We start from the raw sequence: 23,612 nt of genomic DNA on the forward strand, positions 1-23,612 counted from the left end.
TTCAGAAATGTCAGCTCCTGCATTCTCTAGCTTCTCCTCCTCCTCTATCAAATGACTGGTTTTTTTTATACATTAGATATTAGACAAACCTTGGGTGACCTGCTTTTTTTTTTCTTCGCCTCCCTCCCTCTGTTTTTTTCCCCTTGCGGTATAATAGTGCTGAAGAAAGAGGGCACTAGTGTACAGCCCAGATCGCATCCTTGCACCGTCTGGATTAGAGCTGAGGTGTCTGCGAACCGAGAACGGCTGCAGTCCTCTGACCTGAGACCAATAGCTGTGTCTACCCGGACTCAGGTAGGTCTTGGAGTACATACTCCAAACTGGCTCAGGTGAGCAGGTATCTTCCTGAGGTGAAAGCCATCCCTCAAATGAAGGTACTGTTTTAATCTATCTGATTTTCTCCTGGATCTAGGAGGATCTTCATTTATTTATCTTTTTGAGTTCTGCATGTCTGAGAAGCAGTGAGGAGCGCTGGGCGTCTGGCTTGATCCCACCCCCACCCCCTTTTGTGCCTTGCCTCCTGCGCTTTCATTCTCCGCCTGCTCCCGCTGCCCCCTTTTTCATCTTGACTCTCACCTTGAGAAAATGATCGGGGAGGGACGGGAGAGGGAGCCAACTTCAGCCCCGCAGGTGCCTTTACCCCCAAAGCGCTTGGATTGGAGTATAAAGCTGCAGAACAACCAGGCGAAGATAATGAGGGTGGAGAGATGCTAAAGAAGCGACAGAAAGGGTTTGTGTGTGTGTGTGTGTGTGTGTGTGTGTGTGTGTGTGTGTGTGTGTGTGTGTGTGTGTGTGTGTGTAAGGGGAGGTCAAGAATTTCCAGGCGCTGCAAGGAAAGGTGTCCTCCTAGCTCTGAGCGCTGTCCAGGGTTCTGACCGTGGAGTGTCTCAGCCGGTTGTGCCAAAGGCGACCCCCATGCCTAGCTACCTTACATTTCTTACAGTGATGCAAAGCCCGAAGGGTTCCGAATACATAGGCAGATGCAGGATACCTCTTCACCAACCCCATCTCGAAAAGTACCTTCTGCACTCCTCCTTGAACGTCTACAGTAAGCCTCATTTCTTAGGGGGAGCAACACAGCAAACCCCAACACAGGGAGACTACCAGCCGTTGCCTTAGTAACTAATATGGCTTTTTCACAAGCTGTCGCATTTACATTTACTACTAAAATTGTGTGTCAGGGTCTCTTCAACCCTTAAGTGTTAAAGTAAAAGGTGTTTCCATTGTTTGTGTTGCTTTTAAAAGAAAACGCTTCTACCTCCCTCCCAGAGTTCCTAAATTTTCTTCTGGGAAAAAAGTTGATCTTTTCAAATTCAGGAAAGTTCTCTGAGGTTGAACTTAGCTCCTCCCCCCTTTTCCTTTCCCTTCCCTTGCCGCCCCCATCACCTGAGAAAGCTTGGTGGGTTTGGAGGAGTCAAGAGGACCTGAGGCTGGAGGAGGGGGCGGGTCAGCAGGGCTCTGCACCTCTCAGGACCCGAGTAGCAAGCAAGCAGGGCACACTTTCGTCATTGACCAGTGCTGCCTCTAGCTGATTTTTTGAGGATGTGTTGAGGTGAAGCGGACCGGACAATATTTAGAATCATGGACCCAGGAGTTTAAATACAATTCCTCCGGTAGCCCGGCATTGACTTCCCTCTTTTTCCATCATCAGCGTCCAGCTCACCGCCACTAACGCGCCGCGCACTGCACACCTGATCCACACACCTTCGGGCACCAGTGAAAAACCGCGACTTGATTTTCTGGAAGAACGCCCCCAGGGTGTGGGAGCGGTCGTGGAGGACCAGCAGGAGGAAGCGGAGGGGAGAGGGGCGGTAGTGGAGGCAGAGAAAGCGTTGAGCCAGCTGTGTTGGCCGAAGGCACGAAACGGCAAAAGGCAGCGGTGAGCATCTGTGTGGTTCCCGCTGGGAACCTGCAGGCGGGACCGGCGTGGGAACGTGGCTGGCCCGCGGTGGACCGCGTCTTCGCCACAATGGTCCGGCTCCTCTTGATTTTCTTCCCAATGATCTTTTTGGAGATGTCCATTTTGCCCAGGATGCCTGACAGAAAAGTATTGCTGTCAGGTGCCTCGTCCCAGCGCTCCGTGGCGAGAATGGACGGCGATGTCATCATCGGAGCCCTCTTCTCAGTCCATCACCAGCCTCCAGCCGAGAAGGTACCCGAGAGGAAGTGTGGGGAGATCAGGGAACAGTATGGTATCCAGAGGGTGGAGGCCATGTTCCACACGTTGGATAAGATTAACGCGGACCCGGTGCTCCTGCCCAACATCACTCTGGGCAGTGAGATCCGGGACTCCTGCTGGCACTCTTCAGTGGCTCTCGAACAGAGCATCGAATTCATCAGAGACTCCCTGATTTCCATCCGAGATGAGAAGGATGGGCTGAACCGATGCCTGCCTGATGGCCAGACCCTGCCCCCTGGCAGGACTAAGAAGCCTATTGCTGGAGTGATCGGCCCTGGCTCCAGCTCTGTGGCCATTCAAGTCCAGAATCTTCTCCAGCTGTTCGACATCCCACAGATCGCCTATTCTGCCACAAGCATAGACCTGAGTGACAAAACTTTGTACAAATACTTCCTGAGGGTGGTCCCTTCTGACACTTTGCAGGCAAGGGCGATGCTCGACATAGTCAAGCGTTACAACTGGACCTATGTCTCTGCAGTCCACACAGAAGGTAGGCACTATATCTGGGGAAGAAAACTACCAAGAGCCAAGGAATTGTATGGTTTGTGTCCAGGAATGTAGTGAATGTAGTCTCTGTTTATTTCTAGCACAGCGGGAAGTTGACTTTAGCCTCCTCAGCGCACGCCCACCTAGGCATTGCTTTTTATCTTCCTTCCCCGGGTAATTACAGTGCATTAAAACCATATTCCAGAGTGCTTCTGGGGTAGGAGGAAAAGAAAAGATATGGAAACTGCATGCAGAGGTGCCCACCTGAAGATTTGGCTTACACATCTTAAGGTGGTGTGCCCTGATATCTATTTGTTATATTTGGTAGAGTTATTGGTCTAAGATATGGGTACTGTATTTCCCTTCAATGAGTGATCAATGCTTTCCCAAGCTTAATGGGCTAATCTGAGTGAGCAAATGATACACACACACACACACACACACACACACACACACACACACACACACCCCTCCAGTCTTTTGCTGTGGATTTGAAAGGAGAGCTTTATTTTTGTCTTAGCTGAAGATGTGCTCTATTGTCCTCTGGTGCTCCCAGTCATACACACACAACTTCCCTGGGAACGGGCAACCACTCATCCTCAGCAGGATATCACAAAGGCCTATTTTAAATCCTTGAATACCTTACATATGAAAAAATATTTTAAACCTTTTTTTTTTATTTACCTTCCCTTGTGTGCCCAAATCATACACTCTTCCCTTCCAATTACCTTGTTTGTACACGAAATGCTGCTGAGAACTTCTTGGAGTTGAGCTTGGGTTTAGGGTCTTCAATATCATGACCCTGCCCTTCAGAATTTAAGGAGAGGCCAACTAGAAATCTCTGACAAGAGGACAGTAGGTATCAGATTTAGAATGGCTTTTTGAAAATGAAGTAGTCTGACCTGAGGTTAAATCTTTGATTCCTCCCCTGCCCCCCAGAATATTATAGATGTGAATTCTTGGAGGCTTTTTACATTAAAGATTCCTTCCTATGTTCACTGAAGCTTATTCGGAGTTTTTGAGTTCATTGATTCTAACTTCTCTAGAGGCTTTATAAGAAAACTGAGTACCTGGTTGTAAATTAACTTCTAAGACAACAATTCACAGATATTTATTTGATGTGAGCAAAATATTGAAAAGTGTTGCATTCATATTTCATAAAATCAAAAGAGTAAAGAAAGGATATAGATAGAGTTTCATTGAAAAATGCTCACTGCTCAGTTACTAAAGTGGTCCTGGACTTGACGCAATGGATGCTTTGATTGATAAAGAGAACAGAGTATTCAGAACAAACTAAAGTCATGTAGATTTGCACATGGCTTCAGACTTTGCTGCTAAAAACCACAGACCTCTGTTTCCTGATTCTTGCTCCTGAGTCTTGTATTTTCCTGACGCCCTTTCATATCTCTTTTGAACACAAACTCTTTAAACCAAAATTTAAGTCCAGCAGTTAATACTTTACATTTTAAGGCTTAATGCTTATTTACTGTGTTTGATTATTATAGCATCTCCTAACACCTAGATAGAGCCCTTTGAAAGTACAAGTTAAAATGTGGGAACTATCAGCACTGAGGAGATTGACCAATAAGGAATAGCAAAAGCCAGACTGAATGTGATTCATTTGACTATTTAGTGTTTCTACCACTCTTGACCTTAGTAATTAGTTACTCATGTCAGAAATAAGAGTTCTTTCTTCAGGAGGGACTGATAATCAATCATTTTTTATAAACAGCGTTATCTTTTGCATTACATTGTGTTTTACTTGGGGGAAGAAACCAACAGGAGACTCTCTCTCTCTTAAATCTGGTTTCCAAAAGCATTACTTTGCAAGATTAACTGCTAATCATGACTGTCTTCTGACAAGAGGATCGTGTTTCGGAAATGAACTGGACTTGGATTTGCCAGCTTTGTTGCGGAAGTACATACCTTGATGTCACCTGCATAGTAGCTTGGGTTACTTTTTTTCCTTTCTGCCTCCTGATTGAAGTTGTAGGGTAAGGACTGCATCTCCATACCATAATTAACTCCAGGGTATGTGTTGATCTCACACAGCCCCATCAGAGCTAACTCAGGCATTTATTATCAAGATGAGGTCCCTCACTTTGTCACTTCCATACACTATCTGTCTTCTTTTAAATGGGATTTGGTTTCTCCTTTTACAACACGTAATACCTGTGAAAACCAAATTGCTTTTATTTTCTTTGACCTCCAAGGAAATTTTGTTTGAGCTCCTTTGTGTGAGAGCTTTACCCCCTGCTTCTCAGGGACTGTGGCTGGAACTTCCTTGGTTCACATAGTAATTTTCCTGCCTTCAGACTGACAACAGTTTTCTGTTAAGAAGCCGTGAAGACCACATACCAGGGCTGTCTCTGCCATCTGGGCACTGTTCAGTAAGGGAGATTGCTGGTCCTAATATATCAATTTGGAGCTTAGAAATCCTGGGGCCTTCAGCAACCTTTACCTCTCCTTTCCAAGCCAGCCACTCACTAGTCAATTTACCACTGTTTCTTTTATCAGGAACGAACCTAGCACAGTTCACATCAGAAACAGCTACACTAGCATACTTTAATTTTTATAATTAACTTTGATAGCCTTAAAAGAATCATAGAATGGGCCGTCTGTTCGTTGTCCAAGTTGTTTTATATTAAATTATCACTTCATTTCAAATTGAAATAAGCTCTGAGGTATTTTCTGTTTTGTTTTTCACCATTGGAATTTAGTAGTTCCATTCTACTTGGCATTCAAGCTCCCATTATTTGTACTGAGCTTTTCTCAATGACAACTGTTAGTTTAACTGACGTGAGGGACACAGTGCACACACAGTTCCTTTAGTGGAAGCCCCAGAAACAGTTGTTGATTTTTTTTTCCCTAAACACTGGGGAGGCTGTAGGGAAAGCGGGGTATTGGAGCATCAGATCAGTTTATATACCAATAAAACTCAGATCCACTGTGGATGCTCACTTGCAATGTGTGTCTTTAAATATTCGATAAGGAGAGTACTAAAATAGCCACTTCTAAGAAGACTATCTCAGCCAAGGACATTTTATTCCATTCTTCTGATGGAACGAAGATTGCTGGGCAGAAGTCAAATCAATCATTTCAAGAGGCTGTACAAACCAGCTTTTAGAAGTAACAATTTCAGGTGAATTAAGTGCAAAGCCTTGAGAAAGTTCGTTGAGTTTATAGCTTCTGAAGGTTTTCTTTGGGACGAGATTTGCTTTGAGATGTTGGTTTAAGAAGTTTTGTCTCAGGTAGGCAGGGAAGCAGTGACTTTAATGTCCATGTCCCATTCTGCAAATGTCTACCTTGGGGCGCCTTCTTATTGAGTTGGGTGTCACTGAGGTGTCCCGTTTCTTCTGACATATACTTACATTTTATATGCAATTGGCCTTTTGGGGGGGCATCTTTTTTATATCCGACTTTTTTTTTCTTTTTTAGGAACATTTTAGGAGCCCTTTAAAATCTCATGGTATCAGAGAGAGGAAAATCCTTCTAAGTCATAGATATATAAATTAAGCATGTTTCCCCCACAAATTTACGAATGCTACCTTCTACGTGAGTGTATCTACTGTCATAGTTTCTTTTAGTGTCTTGATTGCCATCTATTTCTTAGGAAGTTCTTCCAATGGCTTGTTCTATTTTATCATATAGCAAGGAGTAGGGGTGTCTTAAAAGATTATTATTTAGACCAACGAGTTAAAGATGCTAAACCTGCCATTACACTTCCCTTATTCAAGCTCTAGACTGTTTAATTGTGGAAAGTATTTCAATGATACAGCTTAGGAGTTAATTTCAGAAATAGAACTGCACAAGACTCCTGCTCTACCTGAAACTGATGCCCTGGAGTTTCTAGCATTTTTCCCTCTATGGCTAAGAGTCATTTGAGACAACTCATATTCCCCTTTTAGGTGAAATTTATCAGGAGAGAATTCTCTCCTCAACAATTCATTTGCTCAACTGTTCTTCTTTTTGTTGTTGTTTTTCATACTCATTGCTGATTTCAAGCAGGCTTATGACACAAATGACTTATCTCGAAGTTTCTTTAAATCCCGTGTGGTTAACCATAGCCGTATCCTACTGCCTTCCATCCCTGAGCATCTGTTAACTTTTGTTACTATTACTAGTATTATATTCAAGAGTAGAAAGGTGATGCTTTCCATTTAAATGTAAAGTTATTTTTCTTACGTCTGTCTTCGTAACCTAGAAGTACGCTCTAGAACGTTAATTCACCCAGGCATCCCAGCTCTTTGTTGTCAGGTGGTAATAACAAACACTCAACCCTGAGCCAGTGAACCACTTCCTGGATACTGCCAGCATTTACTGAGGCTGGTGTGCACTGTCTTGAGAGTATGTCCTTTCATTCCAAGCGATACCACCTGATAGGTACAGAAATAACCGTGTAGTCTAAGCCAAGAGCCATTGCAACAGATAGTCAACTACACGCAAAGATTCGCTGCATACAAACTGTAAGGATTTTGAGAGAGGTCTTAGTTACCAGGTAGTTTATAGTCCAAAGAGGGTGGAGTTGGCAACTTGTGAAATAATCAACAGACAAATACTAATTATTGCAGTTCAGACATTTGTAAACACACATTTGTAAATGTTTAGGAAACACTGGAAGAAAATATTTTGGTATAACTATTAGCTGGAGTCAAGGGCATTTTGGTTCAGATATTATTTGGAAATGTAACATTTGTAAAAGGTACAGACAGCATTGAAAGTCTATGACCAGGAAAATAAGCAGGTGTAATTGCTTGGAGTGGAGAATCTGGGCCAAGAACTAAGACAGAAATGATTGTTCTTGGATCCCTTGAGTCTTCATGAACATGAAAGACAAGTAATGAAGGATCTTGCACTGATTCAGTTTGGGTTTCAAGGAAAGCATGCCCAAGCCAAATTCAACCTGCTTCAAAGAGAACTGACTTGGAACCTGTCATTAGCAAGAGAAAGATTTGAGAAGACAGGGAGGCACTTAATTTGTGGCTTACTAAAGGTATTTGTATCCATGTAGAACCTTGTTTTTATTGTAGTTCATTCACCTATATGTTTTGTGCTTGGGCATTAGTTTCTTCAAACACTAACCTTTTGATTTCTATGTTTTACAAGGTGATTTTTGCAAAGCAGGCCACATAATTTTCAAATTTCTATTAGAGAAAGAGATGTAGACATTTTATTTGAATACACAAAATAATCATAAATATCAGGGTTGTGTGTGTGTGTGTGTGTGTGTGTGTGTATGTGTCTGGATATAGTTTATAAACACATTTTTACTTCAAAGTGTCCTGGGCTGATACCTTTGAGTGTTTATCTTTGTTTTATATTGGCTATATTTATCAAGCCCATTTTCTAAGCGCTAGCTTTAATTGTCAACTCAACACAGCCTAGAATCCTCTGAGAGGAAAGCCTCCACTGAAGAATTGCCTAGATTAGATTGACCTGTGTGCATGCCTGTGGGGAACTGTCTTGAGTGTTAATTGATGTGGGAGGAATCAGAACACAGTAGTTTGCTGAGTATCTACAACAAAAGGGGGTCAAATTCATAGTTCACACTATTCTGACTTTTACATTGGAAGCAACATCTCACCATGGTTGTCAATTTCCATAGAAACTGTAACAGAAAAAAAAAACAAACCAAAAAACAGAGAGAAGGCAGGATATAAAGCCTTGTCAAAATTATCTCTGTCTCGCCCCTTTGAGAATTATGAGCAGATTTTAAATTTATGTAGAAATATTTACTTATTTCATATACTCTTAACAATTCTTCATCAATGCCCACACCTTAAACTTTAACTTATGTGAAATATAATTTTTATTCTTATAGGAATATTTGCTTTCTTAACCTGGTGGTACTGTTATACCAAATACAATAGTAATGTTTTTTATACAAAGAATGTATTGATTCAAGGTGGAACTTGGTGCTAAGAATTGCTCATGGATTGATTTTAGGATTTTCTCTTTTATTAACTTTGTAGTCAATATGTTACTGGTTTAGGGAAACATGGCTAATTTTATAACAAACCCTTAAGCAATTCAAATAAAAGCCTTAACTGGAAAAACAAAAGAATTTTGAGGAACATAAATTCTTTGGTTACCAAATAACAGTTCTTTTTTCTTTTAATGTCAGAGTCCCATAGTGTCCAGAATTCACTATGTAGCCAGGCTGAGTCAAATTTTAATCCTGTTACTTCAAACTTACAAGTGTTAGGAGAATGGGCACCATATCTGGCCTATTTCCTTTCTCAAGAAATTTACTAATGAACACACGAGCCAACTATGACATCATATACTTTTCTAGGTGTTAAGAACATAACTTAAAATAACTAAAAATAACTGTTGTCATCATCACTGCTATTATTGTCATAAAGAGTCTTAAACTAATAGAAATAGAAATAAGTAAGATCTTATAGGTCCTTGGATTTTTTTAAAAAAATCATATTTGATCACTTTCTGAAACAGATGCCCAAAGGACTATGAGAAACACTGTATACATCCCATCTTTATTTGTAAACTAAGAATGATGTTTAATGTTGTAGGTACCATAGTATTTTGTAAAACAAGGAGCTGAAATACATATCTGACATTCAGTTACCTTTATTAAACTTCTACCAGAGACATGGCATTTTTTTCGGCTCACAAGAAACCAGTTAACGGTATCTGGATGCTTGACCCCCAAACCCAGAATCTGAAGATGAAATGAAATTCATGGTTAAAAAGTACAGAGTTTGGTAAACATTTTTTTTTGCATTTCTGATGAATAAACTAGGGCTGCGCATTAGTATAAATGATACTCCCAAGACCGCGGCATTCATTGGTAGCGAAGCTGTGGTAACTTAGATTAAAGCCATGATTATTTAAAGCTCACGTGATCCATCCTCGTACACAGCTTGCGGGGGATGTTCTTGTCATCAGCTCCAAGTTTCATTGTACCCAGCTACGCAGCCGCAGTTCATCAGCTTCTGAGAGAAGCCTCTATGTCCTGCAAACCCCTTTTCACAGCTGAGTGGCATTGATACAGTCTTTATCTTTGTTGTTAGTTGAAATCAACTCCATGTCTTTTGCCCTAACTCCTGCATCCCTTTTCCCCTGACTACATTCTGGCTGGCACCTTGGTATTAAAAAATGTGCTCTACTTTGAACTTCAACGTACAAATAACAGGTCTTTGAACAGTTTCCTTCCTCCCTTCCTCCCTCTTCCCCTCCCTCCCTCCTTCTTTCCTTCTTTCCTTCTTCCTTCCTTCCTTCCTTCCTTCCTTCCTTCCTTCCTTCCTTCCTTCCTTGAATTTATTATTCCCTTTATATCCTGCTCACTGTCCCCCCCCACACACACACACTCCTGGCCACCCCCTCTCACAATCCTTCCCAGTCTCCCCTTCTCTTCTGAGTGGGTGGGGCTTCCCTGGTTGTCTCCTCCCTTCCAACCGTGGCACTTTCAGTCTTTGAGTGACTAGGTTCTTCCTCTCCCACTGAAGCTAGACAAGACAGCCCAGCTAGAAGAACACATCCTACAGATAGGCAACGGCTTTTGGGATAGCCCCCACTCCGGTTGTTCAGGACCCATATGAAGACCAAGCTACAAGACCAAGACCTGCTATATATGTGTGGAGAGGCCTGGGTCCAGCCCATGTATGTTGGTTGATGGTTCAGTTTCTGAGAGCCTCAAGGATCCAGGTTAGTTGATTCTGTTGGTCTTCCTGTGGAGTTCCTATTCCCTTGGGGCTGTATTCCTTTCCCCTAAACTCAGTCCTTTGTTTGGCTGTGGGTGTCTGCCTCTGAGTCAGTTGGTGGGAGGAGTCTCACAGCAGTTTCCTTTCATTCTCATACCCACGAAGGATGACTTCCTTTTCCTTGGTCTGGCTCTGGTCTTAACATCTGACCAGAGAAGGTCCCAGAATGGGCCCAAGGAAACAATGTAGGTATGCTCAGAGAACCCAAGCTAGGAAAGGACAGATTAATGATTTCGCAGAAGGGTAGTTCTATCCTGTTCCGTGATCACCACTCAAGCACTCTTGTGCTGTGAGGTGTCTATCTCTTTAAAGTGGCTTCTGTGCAAGCAGGAAAACCAGAGTTCAGTCCCCAGTACCTACTTAAAGCCTGAAGAAGGACACAGGAATCTGATGCTGGGGTACGGGTGGTCGTGGTGGTTCCCCAGCTAACCCTTTTATCACAAAACAAAGAAAACAAAAGATGGAAGGGCTTGGGAAGAATGGAGATTAAATAGGAGGGGCTTGGGAAGAGGGGAAGACAGGGTTGGAAGATAAACTAGGTGGGGGCCAAGAGGGATCAAAATGCATTGTACACATACATGAAGTTATGAAAAGGAAAAGGTAATTACCTTAAAAAGAAATGTTTTGTCCACCTTTAGCATGTTGAGTATGAAAACGGCGTCTGGTACTTCACGACCAAAAGAAGCTACAAAACACACTATACCTGCATGATGCTCATCTTTGAACTACCACTTGGCTTTGTTGAGTGTGTAAGTAGAGTCAGTACCCACAATGCAGTCTTCTGCATCATCCTCACTTGAGCCAAAGGCTGCAGGATTTACTATAGTCTTATTTCATTATTATTATTATTATTATTATTATTATTATTATTATTATTATTATTATCATTATATTACTGTTATGTGACACATCAAAAACTACTTAATAGCTCTTTGTTTTGTCATAGATGGCCATCAAATTAAAACACAACAGGCAGAGAGGGTGGGGACCATGCATTAATGTATATAAGAGCTGAATTACTCTTTGGGGTAGTGGGCTAGAAATGCCAGATTGGAAACTGCATTTTTTCCTTCTCTGCCAATGACTAGCCTTGGCTTGGAGAAGGTCTGAGAGAAGGGGTGCCTGGGAGTGGCAAAAGGAACGACTCAAAGTCAAATCGTGGATCCAAGCTGACGACCTGCGTTCCGCCTGGTCCAGCTTTTCTAGTCCGCTTCTCCCTATGTTCCGCTTTCTCTCTGGAGATTTCTCTGTCTATATTCTGCTTGCTTGCTATTCTAAGAGATCTCTCTGCACACATCCTGCTTGCTTATGTGTATGTGTCCGTTCTCCAAGAAGTTCTCTCTTTCTTTCCTAAAAAATTATCTGGATAGCTCATCTCCTGCAGAACACAGGCCCAGTCTTTTATTTTACTTATCAATCCAGTCATTTACTACAGATTTTCCTTTAAATTATCTTATAAATCAGCATCTCATGATCCCAGTTCTTTGATTCTTAGGAGACAGCAAGCATACATTTTTTTTTTCTTAACACTGCTAAAGAATTTAGATATCTGTCTGCCTTTGTTAGGCACAGCTGATAAGCTTGCGGGTTGGACCCTGCCCTGAAATTACCATTTCCGACATGCCTAGGCCTAACCTTGTTCTGTCCCAGGCTGATGCTGAACTCAGGAATCTACCTGCCTTCGTAAGCATGAACGAAACACTTAGACAGGGTGGGATCTCCTGGGGTCACCACACCCTAACTCCCTTCACCTCTTTCCTTAGCAATTTTCTAACAAGTTGGCTCAGGGCACAGCTGCTTTAATTCCTTTGGATTTGCGAAGCTCCTCATGTAATTCATACCGAATCCTTATTTCTTTTGCATAATTGAGAAATTATCTATTTTCGAACTTATGTATTTAGAGCTCTTTCCTATAGCCTTAAGGGCTGTCCTCAAGGTCCCAGTGTTTAACATTTTGCTAAGACATAGCCACACCCTCAACCTGTGTTGTTTCTAATTGTCACGGATTCACTAACATTAACAGGGTGGACATTGCTCAAAAGGAAAGAGTCCTCTACTACTCGTGGGTCCAGAAAACGTGTTCATCACTACACAAGCAAGCCTTCTGTCCACAGCAGTCATCGACGCTTGTGGAGGCTCACACCGTTCCCTGTCCTGGGGACAGAATCCATGTCACTCAAGTCCCACCAGGGCCATGCTGTGCTCGGCAATTCTCTGTTGGCGCATGCTCACCTTAAGTTCAGTGCGTGAGATCCTTGCTCTGTGATTTTAAAGCAAAAGCTTACTGGAAAGCAATTCCTTATTAAAAAAGAGAAAATATCAAGGGAGTGGTTAATTTCTGAAGTGCTTATATACTCCCTTTCAGCAGGCTATTTTTAGGCTCTGTAGGTGCAGAACAAGGTACCCACCGAATCCTCTACAACTTTAGTGTGTCGATGGATCATCTGGAATCTTCTTAAGCCACAGGTTCTGACATGGTGGGTCTGGGGTGTGTCCAAGGGTTTGACTTTGTTACAGGCTCTCACGTACGGATCCATGGGCCGCATTGTAAATAGCCCTTTGTGTTATGAGCTCTTGACGACGATATACGTGTTCTAGGTCACATATTCAGAGTCACCTGTGTGTTAAATGCCGTAATATCTGATGCTTTGTGTCTCTAAATTAAAGAGAGAAATATCTGTAATATTGTACCTATTTCGGAAATCCTATTAACATTTTCATCTATTCATTTTTTTAACCCTTCAATGATTTAAAAAATAATGCAAAGAACTGTTGCATGTGGCCTTGTAGTTATTCAGTTTTTGGATAATATGAACATCTCCTCTCAGGAGGCGACTTTTCAGTGAAGTAGAATATCATTCCTGGTCAGGTGTGAGCGCTGCAGGGTAAGGCCTCCGTGCACTGGCGCGTTACGGGCTCTTAAAGCACTGCCTTTCACCCGGCACACGTGGCCTATGTGCTCACCTGGGTTAGGTCAGGAGAGCTTTGTTTCCAGTTGACTGTCTACTCTGATAAAGGTTTTGATGACTTCAGAACTCCCATGGCTTCACAGGGATTCCTCCTCCTTAATGGTGTAAAGAACGCCCAACTCCTAACTCAGTTCTCACAACCCAGAGACTTTGGAAGCACTTGTTTTCCTTTTGAGTTCTACATACGTCAATTTTTCTTTTAATTTTTCTTCATAAAAGTGGAATAAAACAGAGATGTTAATTACTTTCATATTTTGTCCGTAGACTCTTAATATAATATTCATCTCTAACCTTTCTCGTAATTGTGGAAAATTTACCACGTTTATTGTCAGTCAGAACCATCGGATGCTGTATTTTCTTCCTCTGTGTGAAGATTGGTATGGGGACCCTCGTATCTCACTTAGACTTGGTGCCCAGGAGCAGTGAGGGCTGTATAGTCTGGGAGGACCGGGTTTCATATCGCCCAGACCAACATATGTCCCCATAGCTAGGCTTCTTTCAGTCTCCTCCCTGAATAGTTGGCCACACCCTTCTTTCATGGTCCAGATGAGGACTGGGAAGTACCAGGAACTTTGCACTGTGAGTTGCATCTTATTCTAATTCTGTGTAACTATAGCTCCCTCATTTTCTTTAATCATTGCTTGCTGACCTGTGCATTTCCTCTCAGGTTATAAGCAACTTCCAATGTTTAGCATTAAAAAAAAAAAAAAAAAGATAGGTTTTGTTGCAGTTGCTAATTAATGCTACTCAATTCATTCTGGTGGTGGCTGGCAGAGCATTTCCTGCTATCTGCTCCAGCGTTCTGGGTCCCTGCATCAAAGACACACACATGTAGCTTTATATTTTAATATGCCTTAAACAACTCAATGGCTAGGCCACTCCCAAACCTCCACGTGGCTAACACTTTCCCCCCGATATTCCTGAGTTACTGCTTACTAAAATCTATATTCCACCTTTGCTGCCCTAGACACTGTCAGGGAGCCCCCTGGGGCCACCCTTTCCCAGCTCTTACTGGTTGAGTGTCTCTCTGTCCTGCCTTCTCAGGCATGGCAGCTCTCTCCTTCCCTCTCCTTTTTGGTCCCTTGCCAGGGGGATCCTAAAAGTCCTGCCCCTGTCTCCCTGCCCAGTCATTGGCTGCAAGCAACTTTATTTACCAATCAAAACCAACTGCGGACAGGGTCCCTCGGTGTTGGTTACCTGCAGATGTGGAGACTCCCCCGTAATTGTGGGGGTGTGTGGCAAATTAACTTAAGTAACATCAGACCAAATCCACAACCGGCTTTGTGTTGAAGAAGATACATTTTAACATCCCTGGTTTGTTAGATTCCTGCTTGGTTAGATGACTTGTAAAGGGTTGCATACAGTTACTATGTGACATAAGTCTTTTGTTGGAGCCTTCTTTCCCTCTCTACACCCCCCTGGAGCCTCTCTTGATCATTTTGCCTTCATCTCTTCATATGTTCTGCCCACTCTCTGATTTTCCTCCAAGCTTAGTCTCTGTAGGTTGACTTAAAGGGCAGGCCTCAGTTTCATGTCAATCAGCCTTCCCAGTTCCCCAGTTTACTCAATCAGCACACTTTCTGCGAACATCAGGTGGTGTGCTAGGCAACAGGTCTGGGAAATAAATCCAGCTTTGTAGATTTCAGTAATGTTTGGTAGCAGGTAGCTGTCTACAGTAAGTTATGCGTGTGTTTTGTTCTAGTACAACCACAAAATGTTATCTGTACTCCAGGTTTAATGGACACACCAGCATTCTTGCTGTCCTTTAGTCTAGGAGAGAGAGGAGAGGAGAGGAGGAGAGAGACAGGAGGGGGAGGGGGGAGGGAGGGGAGGGGAGGGGAGGGAGGGAGGGAGAGGAGAGGGAGAGAGAGAGGAGGAGGAGGGAGAGGAGAGGAGGGAGAGGAGGAGGGGAGAGGAGGGAGGGAGGGGAGGGAGGGAAGGGAAAAGGAGGAAAAGCAATCTTACATTACCACAGCTCTGACAATGTGGAGAGGCCCCAGGAGAGGCAGGCTAGAGGCTAGTTCCTCCATGAGAAGCCTCTTAGAATAAGTGGCATTGGGATGGGGTCCTAGATAAGAGCTAATCTTGCAGATGCGGAGGCAGATGGAAATGGGATTGCTCATGAGTGAAATCACGTGACTACATGCTTAGTAAAGTGCTAGCAGGTGCACAGGAAATACACCTCTTTAATTTTTCGAGGTAAGAGGTACTAGAAGGGAGCGGTGGAAGAACTGATTGAAAAGTGGACCCAGATGTCAGAGTGCTCAGAATCTCCATTTGCATCAGCCTTTAAGCAGTCAACATTTTGCAAATTTCTGCCAAAGTCTGGTAAACGGAGACTGGTCTTTTGCTTGCCCCTCTTGTGCTGGAAAAATGACTCTTTTGCAAAGAAAGTACCTCCTTTGCTTGCCTAGCAAAATGTCATTAAGTGTGCCATCCGTTTATACTTCTAGCGTAGCATACATATTTGATCATGAGATGGATCTGGGCAATTGCATTGCAAGGGTTTGCAGCTTGAGCTGCAGCCTCTGTGGACATGTGGCTCGCCTCTCCGTGAAGCAAAAGGCATATCACAAGCTGCCTTCTCAGCTGTGAAATGCCACTACTTAGGTCACATGGCTCAGATTAAAAAACTGCCAGGAGCAACGCCTTCTCCTTGGCGGAGAGGCGTGCCACCTGTCTCCCAAAGCTGCCGTCCCCTCTGGCATCACGCTCGGAGAGCTCTGCTGCACTTGTGCATGTGGGGAGGCTGTGTTCTCTGCCTCTTGCAGTGTATTTTTCCGTGGCATCGAACATGGGCAGAATTCAGTCTGATATTAATTGAATTAGAGAATAGTCCTCATATTACCAGGACTCAAGTCTTCAACCAGAAGAGTGGGTTGTTATTCACAAAAGGCACTTGAATGAAAACATTAATTTTCTCTCATGTGAAAGATGGCATATGACACACTTAATTCCACCCAACACCTAACTGTGATACCACCCTTGGTGACAGGCTAAGGCCACCTTTTATGCCACTCCTTTAGTAGCGTGCATAGTCTCAGAGCACACTGTCAGGACCAACCGTAAGAGACCTGGCGTTATCAGATTTTAAGGAATATAAAACAAGAACTATAACTCATGTCTTCATGGGCAGACAAAACATCCTGTGCCGTGCAACTTAGTTTAGATTCCTTCCATGTCTGTGTAAGGTCTAACATGGTGCAAGGTCCCCCAGAGTGCTTGGTTAATATTTGTCACATATATCATCAAAGGGTACTCTAGTGAAAATTAATAGGCATTTGGTCTGCCTAGGATTTTGAAATCTGTGGTTTCCTATCCTCTACAAAAGACCTATTGAAAAGCCAAGTATGCTCTACTTTTAGGAAAAGGTATGTGTTTTTCCTGACAGAACAACACCATTTGGGCTCATGTGTGGTACTAAAGAGCCTTTTTACAAAACAAAACAAAACAAAACAAACAAACAAAAAACCCCAACTCCCTTGCATTTTTGTGTGGTTCAGTGAAAGATAAAAGCCTGAATTAGAACTTACTCTTTCCTAAAGGATGCCAATTATGGTTGTTGTTTTGATCCATTCATGACTTAGATATCCGCCCTACCTCCAAAGAAAGAGCTGGGGTTCTAATACCTAAACTTTGATATAGAGTAAGGAGCTCTGCAAAAATAATAGAGTTATGGTGAGGTAGTTAGCATGGGTCCAATCCCATGAGCTAGAAATCTTTACAGAAAGGGGAAGGTTTGAACCCAGAAAGATACATGCACACACAGAGTGAACACTCATGAAGAAAAAGGCAGATATTCATATTAAGAAACTTGAGAAACGAGAATGCCAAAATTCCCGACAAGTGATGAGAGGAGAGCCCTGAAAGAGATCCTCACTGTCCTGGGAAAGAGTCTATTGATATCTTGATTTCAGAATTGTGAGATGGTAGAGAATATGTGTGTTTTTTCCTCCTCGCTATGTAACATTCTGCTATAGTAACCCAGGGACACTAGATTCATGATCACCCAAAGGAGGGCAAGCTCCATCCGAACTGTTGAAGGTCCCAGTAGCACAGAGAAGGGAAGGAAGATGAAATTCACTCCCGTTCAGCAGTAAGGGTGCCCTTCTCTTGCTCATTTCCAGGGAGTGGACTCTGGGATTCGTACTAGCCCATCGGTTTCTCACGTCTTTCGCCTCAGAGCAGGAATTATGTTAGCAGACCTCCTGGTTCCTATAGGGGCTACACAATCGGCAAAGCCTTTGTCAGCAATTTGAATGGTACTTAAATGAGTATGGAAATGTAAATAATCACTATTAAAGACCGTACTCCTGCAAGCGGCAAAAATAAATCAGATCCGTGTCACATCCAACAGACTTGTTCTTGGTGCCCGGAGGACCACACAGTCCAGCGCGCCATCGTTTTAAAGGGGATAAGGGGAACGCACAGCAGCTCTTCCCTCTTCAGCTCTGTTCACGCTCTTGAATGCGTATTTTCTAGTAAAAGGTTGTTCCTCGCTTGCGCTCCGCTCACTCCAGGCTCAACAGCCACAGAGGGAGGTGTGGTCAGAGGGAGAGGTATCTATACATTGATTTGTTTTCAAATGTATTTGATTTATTTTGAAAAGAAAAACAAACTTCAAATATAGTAACGGGGGGGGGCAGTGATGATTTAAAAGATGTCATTTTTTCAGTGTCCAGAAAAATCCTATAATTAAAAAAGCAAGCATAGCTATAGGTCTAGAATAAGGGATATTTACCAGTGAGGATAGTAGAAAACTTGTTAATTCTCTCCCTGAAAATATATAGTGTTTTAGTATTGGTGATTTCTCGGCATGTTTTGATTTGTCAGTGGTCTTAACCAATTTGTCAGAAGGCACACACTGAGAGCTGATTTTCCAGTGGAAAATGGTCTGCTAGTGCATGCACAGGCCAGCTCTCATTTTTGCTCTTTGTGCTCCTGCAGGCATATGGCAATGAGATCCCCGACTGGCTGAAGGAGGAACTGGGCTGATTGAACCAAATAAAGCCAAATACCTGAGAACCTATAATTCTGTGAGATGTGACACAGAATTGTGGCTTCACAGTGGAGCATTCCTGACTGTTGTCCCTTCTGGGTAGGGATCTACAAGTCACTTTCACTCTTCAGTTTATCTCCAGAGCGAGTAGCTCTTTAGTTTTTAGTTTTTCCATTTGTAGTTTCAGGTCAAGCAGACACAGAAAGTGTATGGTTGGGTATGCGGGAAATTAAGTGAGTAGAGGCTTCTGCAGCCAATCAGACCTGGATTCTCATCCTACTTTGTCATAGTTGAATTCTTGGACATTAGAAAGTCCAGTTAGTGTTTCTACACTTGTTTCTTGTGTCTGTGAATTGAGAATTATAATTATGATAGAACTTCATTTTTTTTTTTTTTTTTTGAGACTGGCTTTCACACTGTAACCAAGCTAGTCTAGAACTTCCCGTGCAAACCAAGCTGGTCTTGAACTCATGGCAACCCTCCTCAATTAGATATTCGACTATAAGCAAGAACCACCACATTCTATGGCTCTATGTGTTTCCAGTGTGATTAAGCATGATGGGTGGCCTGTATTAAACTGAATACACATAAGGAGCATTATGTATATATATTCTATATTGTATGATATATTCTACATGGGTGACACTCTCTTTTGTTCAGCCCCTCTCAAACCAACACAGAGGCTATTAGCAGTGAGGAAAAAAAGAGATTTTACATGGAAAGTAATCTCATGTGGAGGTTTTTCATATGGTATACAGGCTTTATCTGCCCCTGTTCCAACAGTTTTCCCCCCTTGAAGAAACTTGTGGGTTTGTTGTAAGTGACTATAACCCAAGCCAAGTAATTGCCATCTTGGAGTATTCAGTTGGTCCTTATTGCAAAAGACCATCTTATCTGGGCTTGTTGAATGTTTACACCACATCATGGTAGACAGGGTTACGAGACCCTCATATGAGTATCAAGCCACTCAGTACAACCAATTGTATGCAAGAGTGTCTTAATTGCATATGACATCAGAGAGAGGCTAGAACATACACACTGGGGAGATAAAAGGAGGGGGGTTCCATCTATATGGTTTTAAGAAACCCAACATCCAGCTGAGTAAAGGCTTTTCAGGTGCAGCCTGTTGGAGGGGAAACCCCTCAGATATGCTCTGTAAGGAAGGCCAATAAGCTTTAGGTTCTCCAGAGTGATCTTTAGTGGATTCATGTTTTGTTTTGTCATTGGGACTGTAGAAAAGAGGGTAGAAAATACTTGCATGTCTCTCTGGGAAGGAATTTCAGCAACAGGGCACTACATTTGTTCCTGTTGGAAGCCAACACCATCAGAAAATGAAGGATATAAACTGTTCTATCAGGGTTAACTTTTAAGGGCGGTTCCTGAGGAGGAAAGCCAGTGCCATTGAACAGTTGAAGGACATCAAAGGTTATTTTTATTAGCTCCTAATTTTCATTTGGCTTTAGCTATGAAGAGATGCATAGCATTTTCTAGTGGTCTGTGACCATTCTCAAGAACAGCCATTCTTTTCTAAGAGCCCTTATACAGTCTGCTGGCTTTCATGCAGCAATGGCTTCTGCTTTGCACAAAGGAAGTGAAATCAGGAAGTAGGGGAGGCTGAGGTAATATCAATACTATCACCAGGTAAAAAGTGGATTTTTGAGGTTCTGGTTATAACTGTGTAGTTGTCAGGGTTCTTTAGGATCACTTTATATCTAAAGTTATCTAAAGAGAACTTATAGAATACCTCTATGTTTTAAAGGAAATTTGCAGTCAATAGGCAACTGTGAATGGAAAAATCCAAGAATCTAGTGGTTTCTCAGTCCCACGAGGGTAGGTGTTTCAGCTGGTCTTCTGTATAAGCTGGAATCCTGAAGAAGTTCCAACAGGTGTGCTGGGAAGCAAGTGCAAGCAGGTGAGGAAGTTAGTCTTCCTTCTTCCATTGTCCTTAGGTAGGCCAGCAGAAGGTGTGGACCAGATTAAGGGTATGCCTGGACCTAAGCTGTTCTTTCCCTAGAAATTGCTCTGCCCCCAGGCTGGCCTTGAACTCAGAGATCTGCTTGCCTGTGTCTCCTGGGATTAAAGGTGTGTACCACCTTGCCTGGGCCTAAGATTTTCATGGTCACTATGCCTCAAGATCCAGATCAAAAAGCTTGTGTCATCCCACATCAAAATCTGGATCAATAGCCTGTGTGTTCTAGCTTCTAGATCTGGATCACAGGTGTACCCTCTACTTCTGGATTGCAGTTCATTCCAGATATCGTCAAGTCAATAACTAGGAATATCCATCACAAACTGTCTTTGAGTGTGGCATGTATCTTGCCCTTCACGTGGCTCTTGGAACATTATCACATTTCCAGACTTCCAATACCAACTACAAATGTTAGTTGAAATTAATTGGACTATCATAATGTGGGAAGTGTTTCACGGATTCATAAGTCTGTGAGAAAAAGATATTGCTGTTTAAGGGGAAGAAAGATTATATATTTAGGAATAATTTCTATACCTAAGCTTTCCCCAACATATGTATTGAATTCCTCTTCGTGAGCCATAAATTCCGCATTTAGATTCCATTCTAGGTTCTCAACTTTTGCTTGGATCACTTTTGATTGTATACCAGAGTCTTCTCAGGGACTTCAAAACGTAAAGATGCCTGGGCCAAGCTGCTGGAGCTCTGATAGAACCTGGAAAGCCAGCCGTGTTCAGTTGTCTAAAAAGAGAGGGTGTTCTAGTTAAGCTCTAAGCTGTGATAAACACCATGACCGAAAGCAATGTGGGGAGGAAAGGGTTTATTTGGCTTATAGGTTACAGTTCGTTATCTAGGGAAGCCAGGGCAGGCATCTGGTGGAACCAGGAACTGAAGCAGAGACTCAGGAAGAATGCTTATTACCGGCTTGCTTCCCATGGCTTGCTCAGTTTGCTTGGTTATATAATTCAGGACTATTTGCCTATGGGTGGCACCACCCTCAGTGGACTAGGCCATCCCCACTCCCCTGGCAACCATTAATTTTTGAAAAATGTCCTATGCACATGCCCAAGGGTCAGCTCAGAGAAAGCAGTCCTTGGCCGAGGTTCTCTGGTCCCAGGTGACTCTAGCTTATATGACGTTGACAAAATCTAAGCAGCACAGAAGGTTCTGTGGTGGAGGGGTAAGGAAGAGATGACTGGACTCACCCTGCAAATGTAAAGAGTATCCTATACTGACCTCATCAGTTGCCACAGAGCCCAAGTACATGACAGAATCTCTTCAGAGGTCTTGCCCCTGACTGTACCTCAGCTAGTGTCCACTCCCCTCTGGTCCTTTTGTGGCAGAATGCTTCTTTTCATGCCAAAGGCATTTTGTTTTAAAATTTTTAAAAATATTAAACACATGTATCTAACATATTTGGAATTTGGTTCTAATCCATCATTTTTTTCCCTCCCAGTTCCTCTCCTCATTCCCCTTCCCTTCAAAGTTTATTTTGTCTCCCTCTCCCTCCTCCTCCCCCTCCCCCTTTCCCTCTCCCTATATATAGTGCTGAATATATGTGCACCAGTGTGGAGCTGTTTACTGGAGCATCAGCAGTATCCGAGGTCTCATGTCCTGAAGAAAGGTGCCCCACCCCATCTCCCAGATACCATTAATGCCGACAGCTACGGCTTCTTACATTGGGATTGGATTTCATGAGCCCCTCTCCATCTATGCTGAAAGTTTATTGAGTTTGACCTTTTGCAAGGGTTGCGTATGCAGTTCGTTCATTGTGAGTTCATGTGTTTCGCTGTGTGTCCCACAAACGCTGATTGCTATGGACATCCCCTCCATCTGGCTTTTACACTCTTTCTACCACCTCTTTCTTGTTAATCCTAACCTTTGAGGGAAAGGGGTGCAATATAGATGTCCTATGTCAAGCTAAGTGCTTCACAATTTCTTAATTCTTAATCACAATCTACTTCAAAAAGACTTCTTTGTAGAGGACCGAAAGCTTCACTAGTCTATAGGTATGAAGATGATAGGAAATCAGAGGCAGTTGGTTATTAGGAAGCTAATAGTACTAGGTTCTCTCTAGGGGAGAACATCTATGATGTACGTAGTCAGCCATGGGGTTTAGGTCCAGTTAATGGTACCAGGTATTGGGATTCATCTTATGGAATGATCTTTAAATCCAACCAGAAAGTGGATGGTTACTCAGTAACATTCATGCCACTCTTTCCTGCACCAGTGGGCATATCTTGCCAGGTCAATCATTATTATAGTTTACAAGATTCAGAGCTGGGTAAGACTGATAATAACTTTTCTTCCCCAGTAACAGGCATAGAACCTTCCAGCACCATGAGAGCTGGTCAGTGGAAATGAAGCTTCCAGGTTTGTAGCAACTCGATTTTAATATGTCCTATGACTCAGATGTGTCTTTATCAGTAGGGTCTTACCATGCTATTCTAGATGGTGATCAAGAGTAATATCAATAGCCTTTAATGTTTGGGGGCAGGAGCTAGTCTACAAGACCCACTGACCTGAACAGAGGTAACCCATATTTGGTACTGGGATTTTTATTTGATAGTAAATGGTTCTTGGGGAGAAATTGTCCCCCTGGTGTAGGGTAATGTGTATGTTACACGTGTACGTAAACATACATGTCCACACACACACACACACACACACACACACACACACACACACACACAAAGCTTCTAAAGTAGTAGGTTTCCATATTTATTGCATTTTCAAAGATCTTTAGTTATAACTCTTCATACTCCTCATCTACCCTGCCCAGACATCATTTCCTTAAGAGGCCCTTCCTTATCAAACTATCACCCTCCCCCTCTTATTACCCTATAATCTTAGGGTTTCTATTGATATGAAGAGACACCATAACCATAGCAACTCTTATAAAGGAACACATTTGACTGGGGCTGACCTACAATTTCAGAGGTTTAGTCCCTTATCCTCGTGGAGAGAAGCATGGCAGCGTGCATCAGACATGATGTTGGAAAAGGAGCCGAGAATTCTACATCTTCATCCCCAGACTGCAGGAGACTAATGCCACACAGGGCATTCATTGCTTGAGACCTCAAAGCCAGCCCCTGTAGTGATAAACTCCAACAAGGCCACACCTACTCCAACAAGGCCACACCTACTCCAACAAGGCCACACCTCCTAATAGAGACCTCCCTGTGGGCCAAACATGCAAACACACGAATCTATGGGGACCGTTCGTATTCAAACCACCGCACCTATAGTAAATTTTTCTTTACATTATTCCATTGAATCCCATCAAGGG

General features: G+C 42.9%; 1 protein-coding gene across 2 annotated transcripts in view; it reads left to right on the top strand.

The window, feature by feature from the left end:
• The first annotated feature begins 207 nt into the window (after positions 1-207).
• Grm1 (glutamate metabotropic receptor 1) overlaps positions 208-23,612 on the top strand; it is a 369,265-nt gene continuing 345,860 nt past the window's right edge. For both annotated transcript variants that reach the window (XM_032894983.1, XM_032894982.1), the window contains exons 1-2: positions 208-294; positions 1,652-2,669. In XM_032894983.1, the coding sequence (XP_032750874.1) occupies positions 1,970-2,669 (700 nt within the window). In that variant the 5' untranslated portion in view covers positions 208-294; positions 1,652-1,969. The remainder of the gene's footprint in view (positions 295-1,651; positions 2,670-23,612) is intronic.

Source organism: Rattus rattus, chromosome 2 (genome assembly GCF_011064425.1).
Source record: "Rattus rattus isolate New Zealand chromosome 2, Rrattus_CSIRO_v1, whole genome shotgun sequence".
In the NCBI taxonomy this organism is placed as follows: Eukaryota; Metazoa; Chordata; class Mammalia; order Rodentia; family Muridae; genus Rattus; species Rattus rattus.